This window comes from Caretta caretta, chromosome 3, assembly GCF_965140235.1.
Source record: "Caretta caretta isolate rCarCar2 chromosome 3, rCarCar1.hap1, whole genome shotgun sequence".
In the NCBI taxonomy this organism is placed as follows: Eukaryota; Metazoa; Chordata; order Testudines; family Cheloniidae; genus Caretta; species Caretta caretta.
The window spans coordinates 70,289,053-70,312,048 of record NC_134208.1 but is presented as its reverse complement, the minus strand read 5'-3'; the positions used below and the strand labels follow the sequence as shown (position 1 = coordinate 70,312,048).

At 40.4% G+C, this 22,996-nt stretch overlaps 1 protein-coding gene across 7 annotated transcripts in view; it reads left to right on the top strand.

Annotated features, from left to right (window-relative positions):
* The window catches only part of BACH2 (BACH transcriptional regulator 2), a 277,018-nt gene that overhangs the window by 190,523 nt on the left and 63,499 nt on the right, over positions 1-22,996 (top strand). For all 7 annotated transcript variants that reach the window (XR_012667612.1, XM_075126582.1, XM_075126583.1 and 4 more), the window contains one exon: positions 1,430-1,684. Coding sequence is in view for 6 of the 7 variants with exons in the window: in XM_075126582.1 (XP_074982683.1) it covers positions 1,430-1,684 (255 nt within the window). In the remaining variant the exon portion in view is untranslated. The remainder of the gene's footprint in view (positions 1-1,429; positions 1,685-22,996) is intronic.

Sequence of the window (22,996 nt, the reverse complement as noted above, 5' to 3'; positions counted from 1 at the left end):
GCTATGGAAGGGTGGGGAATAAATTGTTTTAATTATTCAGCTACACATGGGGTCCCTCAAGTGATGATGATGATGAAAGTAAGTGAAGAAAAAATAATTTTGTTCAAATGTGCAGGGAGTTGTATGTCAGGAACAGATCAGGAATCTCCCTGTTTGCACTCTTGCAGTGGATATTGTGCATCATATAAATAGAAATTATTTAACCCATGGTTCTACAAATTTCTAGACAGGGGCAAACTCTTCTGCACCCACATGATACCTTGGTCTTGTCTTCGCTACTGGGGAGATTGACACTGCTGCAATTGATGCAGCGGGTGTTGATTTAGCGGGTCTAATGTAGACCCGCTAAATCGACAGCAGAGCGCGCTCTGGTGGACTACAGCTCCCCCAGAAGAGTAAGGTAAGTCGACTGGAGAGCATCTCCCGTGATTGCAGTGCAGTGAAGACACCACGGTAAGTCAACCTAAGCTGCGTCTACTCCAGCTATGTTATTTATATAGCTGGAGTAGCGTAACTTCAGTCAACTTATCCTGGTAGTGAAGACAAGCCCCCTCAGTGACTTCACTGCTGCTTTGCCCTGGCTCAGAATTTCTCCCACACATGAGCTTGAAAGACTAGGACCTTGGATTCTTAATTTGGAAAGATAAGAAATAGAAACTACTTTTGCTTTCTCCATAAATGTCTTAAACAGCGAATGAATTTTTATTGCTTCAGCCATGGAACCTGGTAAATAAAATTAATTCAACCTGGTAATAAATTAATTCTAAATTCTCTGAAAGTCTTTCACACACCCCCATTGATCTTTAAAAATAACTAGATCTGTTATTGAGACAATAAGAAATGAGATCATCATAGTTAGGTGGTTCTTTCTGTCACGTACAGCTCCCGGCTCCTTCTCAGTTAAGCCTGGGTTTTCAGTGTAAATTCCAAAAGCACTGCCCAGCTGAATGTATACATCTCAACTTAAATGTCAGGCTTCTTGGCATAACACAACAACAGAAGGACAAGGGTCAAAACCTGCTGTCTCTGTGGAAGACCCAATATTCTCATGTTTTTATTTTTCCTCTAATTTTCCAAAGTTTTATGTGTAATTACTTAAACAATTAAAGAATTAAGTATTTATTTGTAGTCTTTTATTTGTACACATTTTGTGGACTAATCTGAAGTCTAGTTTGATTTTATATTGGGTGGGGGGAGCCTACAAAGTGGGGTAGAATAAAGGCTTGTAATGTAAACGTCTTTCCAAGTAACTTTTCTGAGTTCTTTGTTCAGACTAAGAATTAATGTGCTGATCAGCAGTTCAGCAGTTTGCTGCCTAGATCTTGCAGGACGCAAATTATGATGTTGTCTCGCTCTTGCTGTTAAAATTGTGATCGCTGTAATAACTCTTCAGCAATATATCTCCTTATTGTTGCTATTTCTATTTTAGGGTGTGAACGGAATGTCTGTGGATGAGAAGACTGAATCCCCCATGTATGTGTATGAGTCAACAGTCCATTGTACCAATATCCTCCTGTGCCTAAATGACCAGCGGAAGCAGGATATTCTCTGTGATGTGACTTTGATTGTGGAGGGGAAAGAGTTTCGAGCCCACCGGGCTGTGCTGGCTGCTTGCAGTGAATACTTCTTGCAGGCACTGGTTGGGCAGACGGAAAATGACCTGGTTGTCAGCCTGCCAGAGGAGGTACAGTATGTCATTATTCCTCTGTTATAAAAACAAACCCATCTTACATGGCAGTAATGGTGTACTCGCTACTAGTCAGCTAACCCATCAAGGTCTTAAAAGATAAATTCAAATGTAGCACAGATTCTAGGATCTGACTGTACGTGACTGTTGCTTTTTACTGTTTTGGTTGGTTAAGAGTTGTTGGATGCCCCTTGAGAGTTAAAGAATGAACGTATTCACAGAGCCATCTCTGCTGGAAAAAAGCAGCCAGCATTTCAAACCAGTTACTATAGCAAAGCTTTAAAATGTTTGAGCTTCCTTTTCTCGCCACTGCTGAAAGAGTAGTACCCAAACAGAGGTCACTTAATGACTATAGCACCATTCAGTACTTTATGTGGACCCTGATATTCTTCTGGTTTTCTAGACAGGAAATTTAAAAGGGCCATTTGGCTCTGAGAAAGTGGGTTACTGTTTAAAAATCATTTGTATTGTCGCATTATTTTGGGTCTCATTGCCACCCTCCCCGTTTCAGCAGTGAGTATTTTGGTTCTTGTTCCTTTCTCTGTATTTCTCGCTGAGCATTGTTTCCTTTTCCTTCCGCTCATCACTGGTATGATATTTTACTGCCTCAAGCCACGTGATTTATGCTGAAAAAATGTGCTGAACAAATTATTTCAGAAAATAATTTAGTAGGTGTTAAAGATACAGAATGTCCCAAATAGCAATGGACAGAGGGCATTAAAGACCAAACTCACTGCAAAGCTTACCTTTTGTTGTTTTCCCATGAAATAACACCTGCTGGCTCCCACTACATTGTGATTCCCTAGCATGCATCAGTCTGACTTAACAGCTACACAGGGCTTACTTGTGGCTTTGCCATGAGGATATGTTATGTTGGACTGAAACCCCTGGACACATCAGAGTCACAAAATACTTTGCTTCCCACTACTTTGTGGTGAACATACACTATGCCAGGTAACTCACCTGGTGCACTGGGGCTGCTATGTCCTCTTGCTCTCTTGTACAGGCATGCAATGGTAGTAAAGATGTTATCTGTGGAGTGTCAGAGGAGCATGAAGCTACCTGATCGGTAGGTAAATGGTGTTCTAGGGTCTGATAAGAGACTAATAAATTGTTTCAACATTAATTACTTTATACCCATTGGAATTAAAATAACATTTTTAAAATAAGGCCATTTACATAAAATTTCTACATACCTGATTCCCTGTGGGCTGGCTCTACTGAGGCACCATTTATTGTTGATATTAAAACAATTATTAACAACAATAATACTGTAGCTTTGATGTTACATCATGGTACAAATTAATGAATAACAGTGGAAGTCAGTGAATGTGAGTCCTGAAACTAAAACAGTAAACTTCAGTCAGTTATGTGTTGAATGCCCCTTTGCCTCTGGCTCCTTCAGATAATTTTGTGTCTAACTTCTTAGCTCTTGTCTTTAAAATATATTTTTTAGGTTGTCTCTAAATTTCTTGGCTTTTGAAGGTTTAAATTGACCTTAAAGCATGTTTAGTTGTACATCACCTTTGTGTTTTAAGGCAGTCAAAAAGCTGCACCTTGAGCAGTACAGTTGTCACTTAAACCATGTCAGAGATTAGAATAGTCTTGCTATTCATTATATTTCTATACCATATTATTGCCGGTTATGCTGATTTACACACAGCTTGATTGAAATAGATGATGCAAGTACCCGATTAATTTCAACGTGACTTTGCAAACTAAAAATAAAACAGGGTAAAAAATAATTAATCATAAATAAGCTGTAGTCCAGTGCCATTTCGTTAAGATTTCATTCATATCATATAGGACACACTAGTACCTGCATTATGTTTCTACACAATGTTAGTTAATAATCTTACTACAGAAAAATCTATTTAACTTAGTGATGTATGCAGTCTCTTTATTGCAAAGCAACTTTTGGTAGTTTTTTACAAAAGAGAGAATATGAAACATACCTAGTGACACGGCTGTTAAAATATAAAGACTATTCCTTCCACATAAGTAACATCATTCTAGCCATACATGATTTCTATTATGTACAATCACCATTAAAATAAATAGTATAAGCATTATTTTCAGTTTAATATGAGACAGTTACTTAAAAAAAATAAGCAAAATGCAAAACAGCTGTAGCGATTTAGGACTAAATTCTCTGCTACCGTACTCCATTGAAGTCAGTGGAATTATACCAGCAGAGAATCTGGCTTTTAATATTTTTCAGCGGTCTGAAAATATAAAGTACTATGTAAGGGATAAGTGGTGTTAGTTTTTCATTGACGTAGATTTATTACATGGCAACAGGATTTTACTTCTTTTAGATGGACTGAGATAATGCTATTTCAGTCAGAGCAGGGATACGGTATAGGTACTTGTTTCTTACATATGTAAATCCCTGTGCTGACAGGCTAAGAAGTCTGATTTGTTCAATCACTGGTTTATTTGAATAAATATATGTATGTAAATTCTTTAATTGTCTAACAACCATTTTTAACCAATTGGAGCACAAGGATATGCATAATCACAGTACAGTAATTTCTCAGTTACTATAGGGTGCATATGCAGATTTCTCTACTTTTGTTGGCTGTTCTAATCTGGCTGTTTTGATAGACTCCTATACTTTATATGTTTGAAGCTGTATGCCATCATCAAAGATGGCTGCCTGGGCTTCTTGCTTCCTTTAGCAGAATCAAAAAACCTTCAGATTTTGCAAGAGGGGTCAGGAAAATACGACAAAGCATTTAATTACGCATTTATTATGATAATTTTGTAGTCCTTCTAGTTCACTAGGTAATACCTGTATCCTAGGCAAAGAAACTTTTCAGACTCAGAGGTTTTCTATAAACACTTAATGCTGTAGTGTTTTTAGAAAAGGCTAATTTACTTTGAGATATAGTTGATACCACAAGAACAAAAGTACCCTTAAGTTATCCTTTTTAAATAGCCCTGATGGCTCAAAAACTCACTAAAGGGTAAGAAGCACTTGTAATATAACAAAAATATTTCTAAACCAGCCACACAAGCATCAAGTTTTAGGTTCTCTTTGTGCTATCATAAATGTGAAATCATAAAAATAGGAGTTAGTGTCCAGTGAAGGCTTAAATGTGGCACTGGTGTACAGAAAAGCATAAAATCAGTTGCCAACATACTTACCTAATGTTAATTCTTAGCTCATCTGAGTTGCGTTGTTTGGTTTTGTTTTATTAAACAGAAGCTTATTTTTAACTATCCAAAAAATAAATCTTCCTTTGAAGACTAAGTTGCAGATTTGTTTTCTGTTTAGAAGCTGGAATTAGGTCATCTGGACCCTTCTCAAATTTATAATGGTTGTCTAGTTTAAACAATGGATGGACTGATTTAAAATCATTTGTGTTTTTTAAAAAATCCATTCATTTCTACAATATTGAAATTAATGAAATATCATACCTTGCCTACCCACAGAAAGTGGAACTGGTTTAATTGAAATTGTTTTTTAAACCAGTGCAAACCATTGTGTTAGATGCTCTTATGTTGCTTTAAGAGTAGCTTATTTTGGTTTAGTTTAAACCTTTTCCTAATCAACTTAAGCCAAATTAGTACAGGCTATTTTTATATCAACTCAAGAGTGTCCACACAGCCTTTTACATTGGTCCAACTAAATTGATTTCAGATAACACCATTAGTTAATTTGCATATAGACAACCCTTAGAAAAATGAGCATGTAATAAATCCATAGATTGTTGCAAAGTAGAATTATTAAGAACCACGTCTATGAATGTTAATTTTATAAAAGTTTTCCTCTCACTTGATTTTATTTGTTCTCCAAAAATTGTACATTTATTTTTTACTGTCCTATTTTTCAGTAGTTTTCTGTTAGGTTCTTATCCTAGCAGCTCTTGTTAAAAGGGAACCTAATTAATTCTTTTCTTGGAAAATATTAAGTTTCTGAAATTATTCATATCCCTAACTGTTGTGTTTTATTTAATCACAGGAACTGGTCTTCGTTCCTTTAACAAGGCACTTAATTAAGCTTTTAATTCATGATAAGAAGTTAAATATCACTTGGGAGTTTTTTTTAATGGCTTCCACTTCCCATCCAGATTACAAAAAATAAGGTGTGATAGAGAGACATACGTGGCTGTCAGCCAAGGGTATTGTAGGTCATGCCAATATTAGCTGGCAGCAGGCCATTATCCAATTAACATTGCTTCATCACTGCAAGTAATAGCTCTTCAGTAGATGATTGAGTCATTCATGCTGTAGTGGTACTTTACTTGAGAAAGAGCCAGTACTTCTAAGAATAGGTTTCTTATTCACGGTTATTACCTGCCTTGCTTTGCCAATAAAAGTGCAGGGGCATTTAGTCCCATCTAGAAGCCAAAAGGTGAACAGAAGAAAAGCATTGATTATATATCTCGTTTCTCTTTGCTTCCTGAAAATTGAGACTTCACTTAAACTCTGAAAGCATTTAAAAACAACTGTCACAAGAAAATAAGAATCCCAAGCTAACATAACCAAAGCCAGAATCCACAGGTCTGCTTTCAGTTTTGTCTTTTCTTTTAGATTTTAGTGTTTGGAACAAATTTTAGGAACTCAAGAAGGCAAATCCATTAAGAGTCTTAGGTAACTTTTTGAACGCTACGGAATTCTCTCTGGCATTTTTGACTTGTAAGTGTTAGATGCAAGAACCTGGAATGGCAGGTTTGTCGCTCTACCAACTGACCAACAGGTACGACTGGCATTATAAGAATGATTTTCTCCTTCTCAATTAACTTTTCTATCTGCATCCTTTTCCTCCCTTGAATCTGTTTGATCTTGTGGTTCCCAGTGCCTCTACTGTCTGAAGTGGACTTTAATGTCAGAAAAAATCCACAGGTGATGCTGAGTGGTTAAATAAGCGTTTCTACGGCTAATAAGCACCACCAGGAGAGAGAAAGAAATGTCATTTTCTTTTGTTTTTTGTTTTTCACTATTTGGAGAATGATGTTTAGAAGTGAGATAACTCACACTACGTAGTAAATGCCTTTGCCTTCATAAAGGCTTTTGCCCTTAACCTGGGGCCCATTGTAAAATTTGCCATTTTTCCATGATGACCAGTCTCTAAAATCTGTCATCTGTTTCTTTAATTTTCATGGACTCGCTCCTGGGGTAGTTAATCTTTCCAAGGAGAAATGCAAAGGAGAAATGCAGGCTGAGAGAGAGATTCAGACTGCCAAAGGCTGAGTATGCTGGAAAGTTAATGTATTCAGCACCTAGGGTGGGATGGAACCAGGCATCTAACCTTAGTGTGTTTCTTAACCAATAGCAATGAGAAATACTGGCAGCTGTTAGTTATCCATGCCAGCGTGCCGGCCTGAGGAAAAAATGCTTGGAATTAGCCAACAAAAGATGAATAGATGAATTGGGTTCAGGAGAAAATCAAAGGCAGGATGCAGGAGGTGAACTATTACAGTACCCTGATGGCTGAAGGAGATTACTATTCCTTTTTATCTTTATAGAAATAAACAGTATTCTCTTACTGTGCCTCCTTTCTCTCTGTGTACACTGTGTGTACATATGAATATAATATTTTTAAGGAATTCATTGACTGGCCTTTGGAGGAAGCTCCTCGGGAGCTTGGAATGGAAGGGTTCTGTATAAATGTGGAAGGGGAAAGACAATGTGAGGATAAAATAATCTGCATGAATCCTTGTTCCTCAGTTGGGGAGATACTGTCCAGTGATGGACAACTACAAAAGCTCCTCTTCCCTTGGTGCTCCAAAAAGCAGCATTAGGAATATCTAATGTTAACTCTCAGAGAGTAATAGGCTTTAAAGCAGTAGTCCCTTTTCATGTCTGCATCAGCTATTAATGTTCTTTGCAAATCACAGTCGCTGGCTGGAATAATTTCTGTCATTGACTCAGCAGACTACACTAATCTGACTTGCATCCGCTACCCCGACCCCTCTGTTTGCAGAGCTGTCTGTGGAATGACAAGAGTTACAGCCATCAAACCCTCAAAGCTACTAATAAAGCCAAGCCCTGTACACATTTATATTTCATGAGCCTGAGACCACCAGTGCCATTCTCATTAATGCTCAAGCATGGAAACCACTTCTCTTAAGGATTTTTACTTTGCATTCAGTTTTATAGATTCATTGTGTGGAATATGTACCATTGTTTAGATTCATTCACTGCACACACATCAGTGAATCCAGAAGAACGACTGCAGTGTGCACTGGAGAGGTATATTGGGAATAATGTTTAGTATACATATAAATCTAGATGGGTTTAGTAGCATGACTCTGGGTCAGGAGAAGTGACAAGGACATAGCAATATATATAATTTAATACAGAAAATTAAATCATAACTCCCTCTCTACCTCCTTCCCTGAAAACTGCAAGAAAGTACATATTTAAATCTGAAATTCCAGCCATATCCCACCCATTTGTGGCTGGGCATTGTAGAGCACTCGAGCATTGTGTGATTTCACATATCCTGCATGATGCTATAGCTGTCCACAGTGGAATGGAACCTGAATGCTTTGATATTGGCTGATATATAGCCACTTCGTGGATGTCATGACTGCCTCTACTTTTGTATGTGCAACTTCAGTGTCAGTAGTTAGCTTCTGATCTCTTCTGATGAAGAAAAATGAAATGTGTTCCTGTTCTGATCCACTGCATTATGAAGAGAACTAGGTAAAAACACATACTAAGGAAAACATTTCGAAGCTTGGAAGTAATTGCTTTCCCTCCCCCTGGTGGTGGTATGTGCTTTTTTTTTTTTTTTTTTTTTTTTTTTCCTTTTCAATGACATAAAAATTCACTACTGAAATAAAAATGAAAAATAAACACATAATGCCAGTTCACCACTAGTGTCAGTGGGCGCAACCCCATTGCCTTTGTTAGAGTTGAACCCCTTGTGCCAGTGGTGAATTTGGCCGATGGGATTTAACATACTGTTGGAAAGACACCATGTAAAATGCAGGCTCTCTTGCTTGTAAATCACAAACACAATTTAAAAGGAGCCCTGCCAAGTATTGCTACTTGAAGAGAATGCTAAATGCATGGGTAGTGATAGGTATGTATTCTTGTATAACAGTAGGGATGTCCTATTTTATTTACATTAAACATTTGGGAATGGATAGCATGCATGAAAATAAGATGGCTGTAAAATGATGTTGCTTTCCTTCTTCAGTACAGTATTGTTTAACTCGCTTCCCTTGCAACTCTAAAGGTCTTCTCCATTTCCCCCCCTTATACACCTGCTTCCTTCCTTCCCTTTCTAAAAGGCATTGCCTTTGTTGTGGTGCAGCAGGACTGACTATCAGCTCTTCATAGAGCCCACAAACACCATTCTTTTTGTGTGCCAGAAGGAATTTATAGAGGGCTAATCATGTGGCGGCCTGATCTAAAGTCCATGGAAAGATTCCCATTGACTTCCACTGGGCTTAGACTCAATCCTGTAGGGGGACCTTCCCTCCCAGTGCTGAGCACACCACCTCATCAGCATGCCTAGAAACTCAGGATAAGAGTATCTTACCCTTATATAGCACCTTTTGTCACAAGGGATCCCTGAGTGCATTTCAAACTGCATTGGCTAATCATCTCAGCTACCACTGAAATGCAGCCCCTTCTGGGATTAAACATGACAGGTTCTGGGGTTAAACATGACATAGCAGCAGTCCACAAAAGTTAAGAATGGGAAGTGAAGAACATCATATCCAGTCTGAAACTGAAGTGCAATGTGTAGGTGGGCAGAATACAACTTACCCGTATTGGAATTTGCAAAGGACACTGAGGTAAATGCACCTCTTATGAATAATACAATAGGGTTTTTAATGATTGCAAGTAGACAACTGCTCGGTTTTTTGCATTGTGCTGCATAGTGCCCCATTCCACCATGCTGGGGCTTTGGGCCAGTACTAAATCATCATCACTGCTTCTTGCAATATCTATGGGTTTTTTGAGGTCTCCTATCCAAATACTGACTCAACCTAACTGCTGAAAGCTGTGTTGCGAGACTTCAGTTTGGGAGATACATGCTAGAGGTCTTATGCAGTCAGTAGTAAAACATCCAATTTTCTAAAACTTATAGATGATGATTTTTCAACACAAAAGGTATTGCACTCAACACAAGGTAACTGATCTGGAACTCATCATGATAAAGATGGATTAATCACTAAACTGAAAGTTGGTGGTTTCCTAGGGATCAGTCATCGGGATAAACAGTCCCAACCAGTAAAATATATATATATAAGTGCTTTGTGCTTCAAAAGGGTTAATTTCCCAAATCTGAGGAAACTTATGTGTTACATCAATAGGGGAGGACTAAGTTAGATGGAAAAGGGGAACAAAAATTAGAGTTTTTACAAGCTTACCAAAAAGATACAATTCTACAATCAAGAAAGAGGACAAGTGTGGGTAAAAGCCCCGTCCTGGTTTAGTGGCAATGTGAAGGCCACAGTTAGAATAAAAAAGCAACATATAACAAATGGGAAAAAGGCAAAATAGATAGCAATCAATATCAATTAGAAGTTACAAAGTGTGGAAAATTGATAAGGGAAGTGAAGGTCATTAGGGAAAAATGCATGGCTGGCCAGGCTAAGGACAATAATATCATGACTGGGGCTTGAGCAATTATATCTAGTGGTTGGAGCAAGAGACAGCATAGGAAATTAGTAACCCAAGCCAAGAGTCAGAGCCTGAGTCAGAGTCAGGAGTCATGCCAAGGGTCAGAGTTGGAGTTGGGAGGCAAACCAAGAGTCAGGCAAGAACCAGGAACAGGTCAGGAAAGCAGGAACCAGGAGCAAGGTAGGGAAGCCGGAATCAGAGATGAGTTGGGAAAGCAGGGCTCAGGAGTCAGGTGAGAAGGCAGGGTCCAGTGTATCAGCCAGCCTAGAATTCACCCAGTTGCATGGACAACTTCCTGTGCCTGCTTCTGACTAAAATAGCTCAGCTGGACCAGTCGTGGGGCCGGGCGCTCCTCGACTCAGAACTTCTGTGCGTGGTACCTTTGGTGGGTCTGGAGTTCCAGTAGCCACTCAACCCACCAGTTACTCATGGGCTCCTGTACAACACCTAGGATATGGAGGTTGCCTGGGGAGCCATGGATCCTCACAAATGAAAATGATTTGTTTTAAAGTATATTAGGAACAAAACAAATCCTAGCAATGGTACAGGCTCATTATTAAATGGAAATATGAAATACTTCTGCCTTTCCTGCATCAGTCTTATCAATTTTAATAAGTATTTCTGCTGTGCATTGGATATACAGGATGATATACTCGTATCATGAGAGGATGAAGAAGAACCTCTAGTCCATTAGTAACTGAGGAGGATGTTGAAAAACATCTACAAGGGATAATCATTTTTAAATCAGCAGGCCTGGTTAACTTGCACACAGGAGTCCTAAGGAGTTGGCTGAGGAGATCTCTGGCACTAATGTTAATATTTAATAATGGAAGACTAGGGAAAAGTGCTAATGTTGTGCCAAGATTCAAAAAGGGCAAGCATAATGACCTAGCTGTGGGCTGGTTAGCCTGACTTCAATCCATATAAAATAAGAAACCCCTTTTGCCATTCCCTGCCTAAATTTCCTCACCACTCCTGAGCATTCTTTGGAATTTAGGTCTGTGCCTTTTCTAGGTTCCCGGTACCTTCTGCTGGGATGCACTTCTCCAGCTCTGGGCTTCTGTTCTGAATCAGTGTCTCTCTGACCTCTGCAGTCAGCTTCCTTCAGCTTTGACTGGTCCCACAATTCCTGGTTCCCTCTCCCTCCTAAAGCCTGCTTCGTTATGTGCCTCTCTCTCTGAGTCCCTTCTACATTTTTAAATGGAAGTTAGGAGCCTGGGTACCTTTGTGGACCTGGACCTTTTTCGCCTGCTGCAGAAATTCCATAGTTCCTCTCCCCATCCATGCAGACAAGCTGGATCAAACTAGATCTCCTAGCCATCAGCCAGCCCATTGGTCTAGGGTGCTCTCATTTGAACAGGAACCATTCAGGTTACCGACTCTCCATTGTCCTTGGTCCAGGGGCAGTGAAACTGTGAGGGGTGGAGGAAGATGTGAGACAGTGGGGCTTGATCTGTTTCTGCCCCCACATGTTGTTCTGCTACATATTCTGGGAACCAGTATTCTCTGTAAAAAAGACATGGAGGCGAGAGCAGGACCCACAGGACTGGCCTGGGGATCATAGGCACTGACTCCACGGGTACTCTGGGTCTGAAGCACCCATGGGGAAAAATTGGTGGGTGCTTTGCACCCACCAGCAGCTCCCCACCCCGCCCCCCTGCCCAACTTGCCTCTACCTCCGCTCTGTCTGTCTCCTCCCGTGAGCGCGCCATGTGCCCGCTTTTTCCCCCTAGTTCCCAGCGCTTGTGCCGCAAAACCACTTTTTTGCACGGCTGGGGAGGAGGGGGATCACAGCGCACTTGGGGAAGAAGCGGGGCCAGGGCAGGGATTTGGGGAAGGGGTCCAATAGGGGGCGGAGTTGGGGCAGGTACTTTGGGGAAGGGGTGGGGAAGGGGTAGAGTTGGGGCCGAGACTGGGGGGGGGGCACAAGCACCCACCGGCGTCAGGGAAAGTTGACACCCATGCTGGGGAGTAGAAAGGAAAAAGGGTGATGGGGCTGGGAGCAGCTTTCCCCTTTTGGTCGGCGAGAGAGAGACAAACCACTGGAACCACCCCTTCCCAGCTTAGAGTTGGCTGCCCACCCCCCGCCAATTCTTAGTAGCTCCCTCACTCCAGTTGTATTAATTTAGATGGAATATATGGGCTAAAGGTGCTAACATAACCCAGTCACTGTCCAGCATTAAACAGCATAAAACAAGGTATACAAAGATTTCAACCTGCTTAGTACTACGGCAAACACACCATTAAAAATCCTTTTAACTTTTGATTAAAGATACAAAAAAGAAGGAAAAACAGATGAAGCATTTGAAATGTAAAATATTATATAAGAGTTTCATTTTAACAGTATCCCTTGTTCCCTTTTCCTTTAGCTGTAGACAGTTTTTAAAAAGAAAACCCTCCTGTTTGACAGTCAAAGATGATAATAATTGTCCTTTTTGGGGAAAAGAGGAGACGTTAATTGAGATAGGCTGGACATATCATTGCTTCTGCTGTTAAAGTCCAGTGTTGTTTCATCCCAGGTGGTGTTTAGGAGCGGGTAGGGGTAGTGATGTCATCAAGATCCCTCTCTCTAACCTGGTTTAGTCAGGACTCCTCTCAGGATCAGGATGGCGAAGGCCCTGGTCCCAGGAGACAGTGTTAGTGGCAGCCGTGATGGTGAAGCTCTTTCCATAAGCCTCCATCTGTTTTCTTTGTTTGTTTGCATACTTACCCCACAAAATATGACCTCCCAATTTTAGCTCATCGACTTCAGGTTCACATCTACTGTTTTTAACAAGTATAATTTCAACACAGTCGTTGAATCATATTAGCTTGGATTTTTTTGGTTTAGACTAATCTAGCTGCATTGTCTGGTTCTCTTGCACTTGATACAGTGTTCAGCTTTGTAAGCAACTTGACCTTTTTTCAGGTTTATTGTAACATCTTATGAACTTTCGCATATTTTTTTTTAACAGTTGAGCTCGCAATAGGGATAAATTTGTAGGCACAGTTGTCACAACACTCCTCGTGGAGAGGACCCACTCATATCACCCTCCTATCCCTCCGCCGCTGCATTCAAAGCAAGCTTCCATCACCCATGCCCTGGTCTGGAAGAGATGCGACACCAGCCTAGGGTAACCAATCTACAGGGACAGTCCCGATATTTGGGGCTTTGTGTTATATAGGCACCTATTACCTCCCACCCCCTGTTCCGATTTTTCATACTTGCTGTCTGGTCACCCTACACCAGCCCTGATAGCAGATGGCTGATTCCATGTCCACTGAGGCATTCAGTGGTACAGCAATTTCAAAATCAACTAGAATTCATAATTGGTCCATATACAGGTTCCCCAAACGGTCACACCTGGATTGCCAAATTCTTTGTCAAATCCAGGCTCAGAAAGAAACTTGATTTGTTTGAATCCAGCTGTGTTCTTAGGAATACATTTTAGAATGTAGATGCTTAACTGTAAGCATCTAAGTTAATTTTTTAAATTGTTTTTATTATTCATTTGTATTGCAGTAGTGCCTGGGAGTCCCATGTATGGTCAGGAGCCCCATTGTTCTAGGCACTGTACAAACACAGGACAAAAAGCCAAAGAGATTAGCAATAGAAATAAATGAAGGTTGTGGGAGTTCAACACCTCTTCAGATCAGCCCACTTTTAGTAAGGGGCCTAACTGTAGGCATCAAGTTGTGATAAATTTGTGCTTGGTGTGTTCCTAATCAGCTTTACTCTAGCCTCAGTATTTTCTTTCAGCAGCTACTGATCCTACCAGGCACTGTCTAGCAAGAAAACATCTTCCTCATCAGAGACTGAGGAACAGGGTAGGATGTCTTTGTCTCATTCACAGAACTCTGTAGTCCCTTATGCAGATAATTCCATGGAGATTAAGGTTTAATAAATTAAATGATCTATATCACACTTCACAAACTTCAGTCTCCATCTAGGGTAAAAGCCCCTTACGGCTAGTGCTCTTTGTAACAACCGGGCAAAGGAGAGCATTGCCTCTCTATCCATCCTCTTTGTTAGTCAAAGGATCTGAGATGCCTCTGAAGCACAGTTAACCAGAACCTGTAAGTCAGTAAGAAACACTGAAGTGTATGAAGGGGACTGGACTAGAAGACCTCTCGAGGGCCCTTCCAGTCGTATGATTCTATGAGCTTACTGCTAAGAGCATAGAGGTTTGGCAGGTATTCCCCAAGGCAGTCAGTCTGTACCTCCTCTTTTTCCCTGTTGTCCAGTTTATTTTGATGGTCCCCTCTGTGTTTTGCTAAAGACAGCTCAGTGTAGGATTCAGGAAATACTCTTCTAGCTAGGATGGCCATTATACTATTCTAATATTATCAAGGCTGAAGGTATAGTAGATGTCCATTCTGCTCTCCAATGAGCAATTTCAAATCCATGCTTTCTAAAAGTGCCCATAAGGCCCTGGTTGGTGCTTAGTTGTTTTAGAATTGTTATTACCAAATTTTCCAAACTGGCTCCCTAAATAATGCACAGACCCATAGTGTTTATATGCACAAAATGGGTAAGCATGTGACCTTTGTTTCATGTTCAAATGTAAATATGGTGCCCATGCAAATTTTGTAAATGAAACTTCAACAATCAGTTTTGGAAATGTTGGCTCCTGATGACTTGATCAAGGACTTTCTCAGACTGGCAGCTAGCAATGTGGAGATATGTTTTGTCCAGCAATGCTTCTGGCAGTATATATGGGGAGGTAATTTTATTTTTAAAATTTAGACTTGTGGTCTGCAAGGGGCCCAGACTATACGGGGACAGCTCTGAAAGAAGATTGAAAACAAAACATCCCTTCCATCTAAGACAGACAGCAACAGAACATCCTTGTGAGTGCTTGGACTATGTCCCCTTACCACCACCCACACTCTTCTGAGAAAATTTTCCAGTCCAGAGGCTCCTGATCAAGTAAAAACAGAGTAAGCTAAGTTATTTCCTGTTCTTTCAAAGGTCAGGGCTCATGCCAAAGGCCTTTCATGAGAGGTCAGAATTTGTCTTCTCACAGCTTTTTCAACTTCCCTTCCACATCCAGGGAGGAGTAAAGCATACTTTCAGCTTCCAGAAGGACTGAGAGTGAGCCCCATTAGGTAAATAGATCCTTTAGATTGTTTAATCTGGCTATTTAATTAAACTAGTCTTTATCTTCCCTATCTCACCCAGTGGCGTCTAAGTAAGGCCTTCTTCATTCACACATAAGGGATTTCTGAATGAGCTGTTTAATCTTGTGGACATACAACCAAATCAGCCAGTTCCTAATCCTGGAACATGTCTGTTTGCAGAAGACTGTGTATGTTAAGCCAATGCTAGATTTAAAATGTCTGAATAAGCCTGTCACACCCAAGAAACTAGAAATGGAGATTCTGCAGTCCACTGTAGGTACTGTCTATCAATTGTACTTTCTCATCTGTTAACACTGAAGATACATGCTTTCATTTGCCCAGTTTATGTAGTCACTGGCCAATGAGTAGAAATGATATCTAGACAAATGTCCAAACAAGTGAAGAATAAAAGAGGAGCTGTCCCTGAAGAATAGGGGACAAGGAAGGGGAATATGGGACATGCTCCAAATGGACATGTTCACACATACAAACCCATCAGAACATTCAGTAGCAGGAAAAAGAGTAGCTTGCAAAGGTTGCAGAAGTGTTTACCTTCAAGTATGGCTCCAATCTAAACTAGACTTTCTGCCCCACTCTCACTAAACCTGCTCATGTGAAAGATTCTGAACAAATAACTGAGTGACAGTTATTTTTGTTCCAATTCTTCTTTTGCTGGGTTTTCTACACTCTGATCTAGGAACCCTCAAACTGAAGACCTAGCATGTGAAGGGATAGCCAAGTGGACTGTCAAAGACAAGAAGTTCCAGTCTCATTCTCTTTCTTTGTTTTCATCTTGTTCACAGCCAAAGAGATTCTGGCTAGAACCTCTGATATTCTCACTATCCTGGACTTCATCCAAGAAGATCTGTAGAACAGGCTGGCTCTACACTTCTTAAGCAGCTATTAGTGCTCTTCACAACAGGCTTGCAAGGGCTTAGACTAGATCCCATCGTCTTATGCTCAGATACTTTGAGATATCTGCTATTCGAGTAACAATTTAGTTTTAAAGCAGATTTCTGTTTTCTTGAAATGGGATGAGGTCTCAGATCCTTTGAAACTGTTTTTCCTGATAGCAGTTGCTTTGGCCAAGAAGGTGGGAAAACTTTATAGTCATTTCTTATCATTGCACCTCATCCCTCTTCTCAGAAAGTTAAATTGGTCTCAGTCTCTTCACCTGTCTCAATCTCTTCCTTTAAGGAAGGTTTTCAGATTTCACTGTAACTAGAATTTGGGAGAAGAAAAGACCTACTCTCACTTGCAATTGGAGAAGAAGAAAAGGTGATTGCATCTTGGATGTCTGCAGAACACTTCCAGGATATCTTCAAAGACCTAAAGAATTAAAGAAATCAGATGCCTCTATATTATTATTGTCTTAAATTTACTTATTAAAAATTTTAAAAGGAAAAAATATTCCATATTCAACCCATAATCTAAGTATATTTTGTGTGTATGTATATTTACTTGTAGTGTACACAGTTCTGTCTAGTTGGATTCTAACTTCTTCAGAGCAGGCTCCATTGTAGTCTGTTTGTTATTTATTGAGCTTCAACGTGGTGCTCGGCATAGTACAAAAAAACAATCAGAAGAACTAGACGAAATTTTCAGTCTTTGATATTTGCCCAGGTCACACAGATGAAATCTTCAGCAAACCCCAAAGTGCTTTGTTTGAGATTGCTTTAGAGAGCTCTCATGAGCAGGACTCCACTTTATGAAGGGTATGTGCATCCTCTGGTCAACTCCCCTCCATCTCTGATGAAATTGAACTGCACTTATTCCACTGTGCGTGGGAAGGGCTCCCCAGCCTAGAGCTGTGTACAGGATTTGTACTTCACTGCTCATGTGGGAAGCAGCAAGTCCCTACCCACTGCATGGTCTCAACATTCTCATCCTGTTTATGCCCATAACACTGGTACTCAAAATCTGTTCAACAACACTAGCATCAACAGTCACATAAAAATATGTTATGGGGTGGGAAGCAGGGGTTGGGTTTGAAATTATGCAGCCCCAAATGTATTAAAGTTGCTTTTTTATTAACGATTGGTTTTATTTATTGCCTTAATTCCTCCACCTCAGAGTGGTGGTACTGTATAGACCTATGTGTTATCAACTAGGCATCCTCCCCCTTTTAGAAGCAGACTGCAGTCAGCAACGCCTTGGGTGACAATGAAGTGAATTATCAGTCATTTGATGTTTAGGGGGCTTATTCCTTCACCCACTCACTTCCCTGGTACTTCTCGCATGAACAGACAGCAACAATACCCAAAATCCAAAGGTGCAAACAATTTGATGTTTATTGGGGTGAACTTCCAGCAAGCATGAATACAGTTTCCTTCCTTAGTATCCTCCTTCCCAGCTCTGACACCACAGAGCCTTACACCTGTGTCCCTGTTCCCATTCCTGCCCTTAGCCAAACATTATTCCAATTTCCCCAGCCCCATTCCCTGTTCCCATTTCCCCTTTTAGCAAAACTTGATTCCAGTTTCCTTACCCCTATTCCCATCTCCCTCACCCACACGCCCACCCCCTCCCACCCACACCCACTCACTTCCTCATTGACTACAGATTATATAGTAAAACTTGAGTTCTGCTTAGCTATACCTTAACCAATCATTTTCCTGAAATTTAACTAACCAATCCTAACATATTGTAACATGATTATGTAACCAATTATATCCCACCACCTTAATTAGTTTACACCCAGCAAAATTAATTATACAGCAGACAGGAACAATCACAGAACCAGACAGAGATTATACAGACAAACAATAGCAAAGTGGGAACTATAATGACAAGACAATACAGAAATGAGGATTTCACATCCCAGCTATTGATAAGTGAGTTCTTGCCAGACAGGATGCTATCAAACTAAGTTTCCTTTTACATTTTCTAGGCACTTCCCTTTCTCTGGAGGTGATAGGAATACAATCCTGTCCTGATAGTGCCTAACAGCCCAATAGCACCTTATTTCAATGTGACTAGTTTGGAATGTGAGGATGTGACTGTTTGCTTCCCAGCTTATGGCTGCCTCTGCTGCTTAGCCAAAGGCCTTAGCTAAGAACAGGGCCTCAGACTGTCACAGTAAGAGAAGGCCCTTACACCAGCAGACAGTGATTTTGATTCTTTCATACCTCTATAATTAGCCAAGTGATAAGAATACACCTAAATTCTTAGAGTATAGGCCTTTACAGACAGGCCTGAATATCTATATCCTAACACAGACTGCAGTCAGCAACGCCTTGGGTGACAATGAAGTGAATTATCAGTCATTTGATGTTTACGTGGATGATTAGCTCTACACACTTCACTAGTGCTTGGTTTTGACAGTGATTTTTCAAGGTCCTTAAGAGGCCTCTATGGCAAACAAAGTAACCTTGGCAAGATCTTCTACTACACACTGCCCTTCCCAGCATTCCTTTAGTTCTTGCCATTTCCTGCTTTTCACAAGACATCTTTGTGGCTTTGGACAGCAAGTGGCTATGCATGCCCAATAGAATGACTTTAAAATGCTTTTATTTGCCATCTTTCTAATTGTGTGTTTTTTGGATTTGCTTTCTTGTGTGGGGATTTTTGCTTTGTTGAGGGGTGCTGCTACCATTTTTATTTCTGCTTTTATTCCTCCCCTTTATACATTAAATTAAATTTAACAACAACATGGCAGTAGATTTAGGCAGAGATTGCACTTGGCCAGGTTAATTCCCCAGTGGCTTTAAACTGCTGGCTGCAATACTGCTAACAAATTTAGAATCTGACATGGCCAGCTATTCTCCCAGCTATCTGCATGTTAGCTCTCCAGGCTTTATTTTACCTATGGTATTTGAGACTGTGGAGTCACAGCCTATGTCTAATTGTTATGCATGAATGGGAAATATTCCTGTACTTATTTGCATTCATTAGCTGTTGGTAGTTCCTCTGTTGGGGTCTCTAGCCTTGTTTTTACAGTGCTTTTGCCTGTGTTTTTGTGCTCAGTGTGTGAATTTTTATGATCTGTTGCATGTTGTTCATGCAATTTCCTGCCCTGTAATGGTATCAGTTTTCCAGACACAGAGGAATACACACTAAAACCCAGGAGCCCACATTAGCATAAAATGTCCCAGTTCTGTCAGTTTGATTAATTTGTCTCTTTGTCTCCACTCTATATGATAAGTGCTATTAATGGTTGCAACACTTCATATGTCAAAGTCTTTCTTCCTAATGACTTGAAAATGTGGTTTATTTCCCCCCTTTTTGTGTTATTTTTCTCATTTAGCATTCCACTCAAGTATAGATTTATGCCATGCTCTTTCATTATCTTACTGGTTGCAGCACTGGAGTGATTACATATGGTGTAGGGTATGAGTAAAGATGTGATCCCAGGGGCAGCAGCTGCTGATGCAAGCTGAAAATAGACCCAGCGTACGCTCAGCACTTTTCCCAGAGGTCTTTTATTTATTAGTAACAGTCTTGGTACAGGACAGCTTGGATCCTCATATAGCAAGATGACTTTTTGCCTTTCAGAACAGTGCAATGACTTTGCTCTATTTACTGATTGCTGTGTAATTTTTTTTTTGCCGCCTTGTATCTAAGCAATGACTTAACCTAACATAAATTGTAATATAATCCTGATTTATAATGAAGCCAAGAAATGACAGGCTCCATTTGAAGCTTGACAGATCTATGGTTTAAATTAAATAATCCTGTTTGTAAGACAGCATTTGTACATGGTCCACTGATTTAAAATGAACTTCAGTTCTTCTCCAGTGATTCCTGTACCACTTTCTGTATTTTGCCTTCCAAAGGGGCTTTTTCAGTAATTCATTTGAAGAGAGTTCATTCGTCTTTGTAAATATGCAGATGAAACAATGCAAAGGAACTCTTTTTAATGAGGGGAAAGTAAACACAGGTGGCTTGTGCAGGACAAGCAATGCCTATCCTGCTTAGACTGCCAAATGTGACCAACGATTGAGACTTAGGGAGAGGAAAATGAAAAGTTTGAGAGGGATGCTGAAGACTTGACACAACTCTCCTCTAAGAAAACAGTGGTGCATTTAGTAGTGGTATTTAGGAAACACAGTAGGGGCATGTCTCCTCCTAAGCACCCACTCCCCTTGAACCTACCAACCAGGGTAGGCAAGTCTGCTCTAAAGCAGCTCTGTCTTTGCTACCCTGCCTCCTGCTTTGCATCACATTTTTCTTGCCCTGTCCTGCCCTGCCCTGCCCCAAACAGTGTGAAATTGGTAAGGGAAAGAAGAGCTATTGGTTTGTGGAGGGAAGGAGGCAGGGTGTGAAGGGAGATGCAGTCTGGCAATGAAGCCCACTTTGGAATTTAGGGTGAAGGGGCCAGGGAGGAAAAAAGGGGGGACATATTCTCTTTAGGTGGGGTCAGAGAAACAAAAGGCAGATGGATACAGACAGGAGAGCAAGAAACACAGGAGAAAAGAGGAGGAGGGAGTGAAGGAACAAAGGTGAAGAGGAGAGAGAAGGCAGATGTAGCTATAGAAGACAAATGTGTAAAGAGGAGCTGATGTAGTGGGCATCTATTTATTTTGCTATGTTTTTGTAGCACAGAAGGAAGAAGAAGGTATCTTAGACAATTCCTTCCTCTCTCTCTCGCCAGCTGCTGCTTTTTGCTCTGGTTTTTTGTTTCATCCATCTCCTGCTCTTCTCCCTTTCCCCCCACCCTGCCATCTCCATCTGATCTTTCCTCCTTCCTTCAGAGCTGCCTGAGATGTGGCCCTTCCCTGAGTGCCTGGCAAACTTTTGCACCCTGGGGCCGATCTTGTCCTCTCATGCAGAAACTTGCATAAAACAGTCAAGCTTGTACTTAAACTTACAGCATGGCTAGTGGACATCAGATTGCATCAATACTATCCAAAATAGCCAATATTTTTGCAAGGACCTCTGGAGGCACATGTCCGTTTTACCACTTTCTTCTCAGATGTCACCAGCCTTCACTGAAACAAAGGGCTTGATCTTGCAAACGCTACAGAGCATATGCTTACTGCTCTGAGTAGTCCCCATTGACTTCAAAGGGGCTTCTACTCCGTCTCTATCCCCACTGGTGGTCAGATACTACCATGGTGGGCTCGGTCTGAGAACCTGAATAAACAAAGTGTTTTTATTCAGTCCTTTTTTGGAACCTTCAAGTGAGAATATATCGCTGTTAATCTGTTCAGTTAGACTTGAAAGGGTGCAGTGTCTCTTTAATCGGGATAATGTGTCGACAAAAATGGAATGATGACTTGACTCAAGGTTTAACGTAATTACTGCTCTGTAGTACGTGGTCTTGAACCCAGATAGCTTATTTTCATAAATTTAACAGCTCCAGTAATGAATGTGCTATTGCTTTCCAAATTAAACCCAAAAGGGTACCTTTAGAAGAAGAAAACAGCTTAGCACCTTTCTGAGAGACAGTGTCATGGAGTTATGCAGGTTAACAGATTATAGACCAATATCAGGATAACAACACTGTGTGGCTGCTTGGCAACACTGTGCGTGTTAGTTCTTCAGTCACTCTCCGGCTGCCTTGCTAAATATTAAATAAAAAATTGGACATTTGTAGTGAAATGATAAATTATGTTAATAAAACCCAAACTGAGTTTCCTAACACTGTCAAGGAAAGACACTGCTTGAGTATATCATTCAGAATCTAACGGTGCGGTGGGGAAGCATCAAGAAAAATGAGCGTGCAAAGAGAACAGGCTTTGGTTGGAGAAGAAGGGGAAAGAAAGGACTATCATCTTAGAAGCAGGTTTTAGAGTGGTAGCTGTGTTAGTCGGTATCAGCAAAAATAACGAGGAGTCCTTGTCGCACCTTAGAGGCTAACAAATTTATTTTAAATTTTTTAGCCTCTAAGGTGCCACAAGGACTCCTCGTTACCTTAGAAGCAGTTTACTGGCTTTGCTCCATTTTGACCATTTCCCTTGCTTGGAGCCAGTGAGAAAATGGCAGATGGACAAAAGGTGATGTCTAACTCCCCTTTGGTCTCTGAGAGCACAAGAATGTTGTATACGTTCTGCTTTCCTATAGGTATCTTTAGTTGATATTTCTCCACTGGTGGTTGTTCGTATAGTTCACCAATTTCTTCCTGTGTCAAAGCTGTATGTTGTTATGTGCATGATTTTCTTGTTGAGTTGTGTTGGGAATTAATGGCATTTTATGTGACAGGAAAGGAAATGGAGCACATTGAATTCAGCAAATGAAGGGTCTTATCTTATGAGTTGAAAGACACTAACTCAAAATATCTTTTGTTTAAAAAAAGAACACATTTTAGGATGATTGTGTGCAAAGAAACTGTTTTTCATCATACACAGCAGTAAATGCACACTTGTAGAGGAGATAGCAGAACGACGCTTTTTACTGTTCATTATTTTATCAGACAGCGATAATTGTAGTGAATATTTTTTTACCAGTGTCTCTGAGTTTATTTATTCTGTTAATAAGCTGAGCAGCTGTAATGATGTTGGCTGACAGAACTGTAGCCTTTTAGATGCACTGTAGTGTAGCAATAATATGATGGTAATAGAAATCCAAGGAGAACACAATCCTTTCAGAATAGATGGGAGTTTCTCACTCTCTCTCTCATATATATATATATATATATATGCACGTGCATATTCTCTCTCTTTTTCCATACATGTG